This window comes from Frankliniella occidentalis, unplaced genomic scaffold (assembly GCF_000697945.3).
Source record: "Frankliniella occidentalis isolate FOCC.00 unplaced genomic scaffold, Focc_3.1 Scaffold3578, whole genome shotgun sequence".
Lineage (NCBI taxonomy): Eukaryota > Metazoa > Arthropoda > Insecta > Thysanoptera > Thripidae > Frankliniella > Frankliniella occidentalis.
Genome location: NW_026270634.1, coordinates 1 through 4,777, shown reverse-complemented (window position 1 = coordinate 4,777; position 4,777 = coordinate 1). Strand labels below are relative to the sequence as shown.

The following is a 4,777-nucleotide window of genomic DNA, read 5'->3' as shown; positions in this document are numbered from 1 at the left end:
CCCTGCCCCGCCCGCACCCGCCCACACCTGGCCTCACAGCCGGTGTACGTACACGCGACATACAAGTATACCGCGAATCAAACAAGCAGACCTGTTAATAAATTTCAGCCGCTTGGCGGCGTCCTTGTGTTGTTTGCCAGTCGTGGTGTAGTATATGAACACGCACCGCGTGTCGGAGAGGCGTGTAGGTATCGGAGAGAGGCAAGGGGGAGGGGGGTGATTACGGATGGGGCGAAATGAGGGGGAAAGGGGGGGGAAATGACTGCAAGATGCGCCAACGATGTGCAGGAATGCGTGCAGCAGCAGCAGCAGCGGGGTCCGGTCGGCGAGGAGCGGAGGAGAAGGGGAGGAGGAGACATTCCTGGTGGTGCGGGGCCCGGCCGCCGATACCACAGTGCCTTTGGTACCCCAAACATGGCACCGGTACCGACGGCGATGCCAATCGGTTCAGCGTGCCGTGCCGTGTGCGCCCGCTCTGTGTACCGGTCCGGCCGCTCGCGGCTCCGCTTGCTTATGGCCCCCTTCCGATGTACTACTCCGACCACTCCGACGTCGTAGACGTGGCAACTGGCGTTTCGCGATCAGCGTTCGCGGACCTTCTCCTGACTCTGACCCTCCGCACCGGGTCCCCCGCGGGCCGTGAGGCTGCTCTCGACTCATTATGGCGCCGGTGCTAAGACCGTGGCGCCGCGCCGCGCCGGGTGGAGCGGAGTGGAGGGGCACCCAGAGGCGCCACGTGGCGCGCGCGCACTGCAAACAGCATCTTGAAACAGAAGCAGGCGTGACCTCACCCGTGACTTTTCTCCGCGAGGCGTTCTAGAAATGCTACGTGAAAGTCTTGCCGTGAGCCCTCATTGCTCTCTGCTCCCGACATTTCCCTTCTTCTCTTCTCCTCCTCACTCTTCTTTGCCAGGCCGTCGTCGTACTTCTTCAGCGTTCCGCGGATGACACGGGACGGAGCCCCGGCCGGCATATCTCTCCATGTTTGGACAGCACGACCGTAGCCGGGCGGGCGTGCGGGCCGACGGCAGTGCTCCGAGACTGGCCCCGGCCCTTGTCCTGCGAGCACGTACTATACGCTGGCGTGGTTACTCTCGCAGAAAAAAAGGAATAGAAAGCAAAGAGAGCCAATCCGCGGCGACCGCGGCAGTGTACGCGGACTCCACCGCGAGGTTAATCTAAAACCCGACCGAATGAAGTGGTGGAAATGCAGATGCGAAAGGTACATCCAGCAGCGAGGCATAGCGGACTGCCCATCATGGCCGAGTCACAGGTCACGCGCGGCTGCGGCGATGGGGCAGCGGCGAGTGCCTCCCGAGTGTTTGCCAGTGCGGTTTCTCCTCCGCCTATGAGTCCCGCGGGCCCGGCTGGCCAGCCCCCCATTGATGCTCCAAATGAAAGGAGTGCAACGGGACGGCGGCCTCTTTCCCCGAACGCCCGCGCCGCATGCGACATGCGCGAGCCTCGGGAGTGCGGGCGGGATTGTCGTGGCCGTGGCAAAGAGCAGCTCGATGTCGATGTGCGCCGGCCGGCGCCGCACAAATTGGTGCGGCGCGCGCGCGCGGACTTCCCTGTCCTGTCCTCTCGGGCGCTTCTCGAACCGGTTCGAGGACCGACCGCCCCGTCCTCGCGACTCTCACGGCCTCGCGGGCTGCGCAGCGCGCGGGATGGAGCGGATGATCCCCGGGGGGCGGCGCGGCCGCGCTGCTCGCCGCCTCGTTTATTCAACACCTGATCCCAATCGCGCTCCGCCTCTGCTCATCCAGGCTGACGCTGCTGCCGAGGGCGGGGATCCTGGCGCGCCGCCAGGCAGGCCTGTGCTGCTGCTGCAGGATGCTGCAGGGCCTGCAGAGCCGCGAGCAGAGGATGGTCCTGCCTAATTGATTTGGGGGGGGAGGGGCTGGGTGCTGCGGGGGTGGGGCGTGGCGCGAATGGCGGGCGCGCACACTACTTTCCCCCCGCGCCACTCTGTCTGCTCTTCGTGTCGCGCGCCGGGAGGAGGGGCGCTAATCCCCCGGGCCGGCTCGGTGTGCGGCGTGGTGTGACACAGTGTGACATTGCCGTAGCATTGCACCGCCCGGCGCGCGGGCCGCGAGTTAGTGGCTCATTGTAACGCTGTTAGCCGCTCTCCGGCTCGGGGTGAACGGACTGCTAATCCTCTGTCTCATGTCTCTCTTTCTCGTGTGTTGCAGCGATGCGTGGCGCGCGCCCTCTACGACAACGTGGCCGAGAGCCCCGACGAGCTGGCCTTCCGGCGCGGCGACGTGCTCACCGTGCTGGAGCAGAACACCATGGGCCTGGAGGGCTGGTGGCTCTGCTCGCTGCGCGGCCGCCAGGGCATCTGCCCGGGCAACCGGCTGCGGCTGCTGGCCGGCGTCTACGACACGGGCTCGCCGGCGGGCTCCCCCGCGCCGCCCTCCGCCACCCCCACGGGCACGCCGACGGGCACCCCGACGGGCACGCCTGACCCCGTGCAGGGCAAGCGCCGGTCCTGGCACGTGCAGCCCAATAAGGTAAGAAAGACAAGTAAATCAAAAAGAGCCGCCCGGTAAGGGGTTCGAACCCTCGACCTTAGGATTAAAAGTCCCACGCTCTACCGACTGAGCTAACCGGGCTCATGGAGATGGGCCAGTGGTCCACCTTTCATATCTCGGGAAGAGAAATCGCCATCGCATGGGAAACGAGAACGTCCTCGTCACCAAAAGTAACCGCCCGGTAAGGGGTTCGAACCCTCGACCTTAGGATTAAAAGTCCCACGCTCTACCGACTGAGCTAACCGGGCTCCGATAAGGGCTGCACCCAGGGCTACGCACCGCACGGGCGAGGCGAGGGGACCGGCGGCCGGGACCAGGCCGCCGCCGCCGAGCCACCACTTCGTGCCTCCTCAGCGCCGAGCCCCGAGCCTCTGCCTCACGACCCGCGTGACGGACGCGACGGACGCGACACGGGCACCAGCGGGGTGTAATAATACTCGGTCGCGAGGATATTTCTCTCAATAATTGACGGTCTGTCTGTCCGTGCGCGGCCGTCGTGGGAGGCGGTAAAGAGCGGGCGGGGCGGGGCCGGCTAGAGCGAGGGACAGGGTAAGGGGAAGCGGGCTTTATTTGGCGTCGAGAGTAATGAGCTCCAAACGAGTCTCTGGGCTCCTCGGCGCGGAACTCACTGCCAGACCGGCAGCCACTGCTCGTTTCGTGAGATAGCAGCTAAAAAGCCACTGCTTCTATCATCTTACCTGACGCCGAAATGACGTGACGTCAATCCGTCCGTAAAAATTTGACACCGCGTCGAATCATTGTTCTTGATCCGCGCTGCCGCCGTGTGGTTTCACTGCTTCGAGGAAAGAGGGGGGGGGGGCTTCCCTCCTCCATGGCTCTGTCAGACGGGAGACTTAGTTCCGGCTGCTTAGAGCGGAGAGGAGGGCGAGGAGCGGGTCACGACGTCGCCGAGGAGGGGTGGGGGTGGGGGCGTGCTCCGTGTTCCATGAGCACCGCGGCGACGAAAGGGCGCAGCGTGTCGAGCCTCGGCCGCGCCATTCAGATGGAAAAGGAACACCTGGACCAAAACGGTACTGCGGCCGCGAGGCCTCGCTTCCTCGGGGGCCCCGCGTGATGCCATCGTCTTGCATTGCGCAAGCGAGGGGGCAGGAGGAGGAGGAGTCCGAGCGGTCCAGAGCCCAGGAGCATGCGACGAGGAGCGTCCGTGACCCGCGTTTTTCAATATATTTTTTTCTTTGATTTATTTTTTTATTTTTCGCGGTGGGTCCTCTCTTTGGTTGCTGGCCTAGGGCTGGCCCGTCCGGTCTCCGCTGAGAACTCTGCGAGGCTGATCGACATAAATCCGATGCGAACAATTGGAGAGGCAAGGCGATAAATCATGTTCGAGTGTTCCGAGTGTCCGTGCGGCGCCGCGACGCCGAGCCTGCGCACGACATGACGCCGCGACGCCCGACGGCATGGCGCCCGCATGATGGTGTCGTGGCGTATGGCTCCGGCGTCGGAGACTCTCTGGCCTTCGAGGGCCGAGTGCCTAGCTCTCGGTGCAGAGAGATCTCTCGACACTGTAGCCTATGGGCGATCTGGCCGCTGACCAGGGTTACCAGGGTCTGTACCGGTACCACTACAACGTACCCACCGGTACCTGACCTGGCGGTACCGATGCTGCGCGGCCGCGTCCAGGCCGGCAGGCCTTGCCAGCCATACGAGGAACTCGCTCTCCAGACGGCATTGGCAAATATAGGCAGGTGGCGCGGGGCGGCGCGGGGGGCGCGGGGGTGGTGCAGTTCAGGAGAAACAACAAATCCCCGTCAGCTCGGCGGCTTCGCGTCCATTGCTCCAGCCCGCCTGTGTACCGCCCGCGTGGCCGTGGACCCGGGACGGGGCAGCAGGCGGGGCGCGGCGTGGGCGCGCGTGGGACCTGGGACACCAACAACGCCGCGCGGTGCCACCGCGCCGCCTCGACTCCAGCTCCAGGAAAGCTGCATGAGTATGACGGGCGCACACGCTCACTCACCATGCGCTCACCCACCGCGGCACCTGGGCCTGGCGCGACAATGTGCGCCTCCACAGCAAACAAGACTAAGCCCGCACCGCTTTTTGAAGTTGAAGTTGAAGCACCGCGCCCTTTCTCTTCCGCGAACACTGCGCGCTCAATGGCCCCGCCCGCGGCCCCGTCTGTCAACGGTGACCATGCGGCCGGTATACTTCCCATGAGGAGCATGGTGACCGTTTGGACCCAGGGTAGGGGTCACGAGAAGGCCCCCAGGAAGTCCCCCCCCCCC

General features: G+C 64.8%; 1 protein-coding gene and 2 non-coding genes across 3 annotated transcripts; 1 reads left to right on the top strand and 2 right to left on the bottom strand.

Annotated features, from left to right (window-relative positions):
- The first annotated feature begins 1,921 nt into the window (after nucleotides 1–1,921).
- On the top strand, nucleotides 1,922–2,567 carry LOC127752061 (breast cancer anti-estrogen resistance protein 1-like). Its single transcript, XM_052276596.1, has one exon. It carries the CDS (start codon nucleotides 2,292–2,294, stop codon nucleotides 2,550–2,552), a length of 261 nt encoding a protein of 86 aa, XP_052132556.1. The 5' UTR covers nucleotides 1,922–2,291; the 3' UTR covers nucleotides 2,553–2,567.
- Trnak-uuu (transfer RNA lysine (anticodon UUU)) lies at nucleotides 2,543–2,615 on the bottom strand. Its single transcript has one exon. It is a non-coding gene; the product is annotated as a tRNA-Lys (tRNA).
- Nucleotides 2,616–2,709: 94 nt separating this feature from the next.
- Trnak-uuu (transfer RNA lysine (anticodon UUU)) lies at nucleotides 2,710–2,782 on the bottom strand. Its single transcript has one exon. It is a non-coding gene; the product is annotated as a tRNA-Lys (tRNA).
- Between the last annotated feature and the right edge of the window lie 1,995 nt (nucleotides 2,783–4,777).

Excerpts from the sequence above, each read along its gene's own strand:
- LOC127752061 (XM_052276596.1), top strand. The coding sequence starts at position 2,292 with ATGGGCCTGGAGGGCTGGTGGCTCTGCTCGCTGCGCGGCCGCCAGGGC.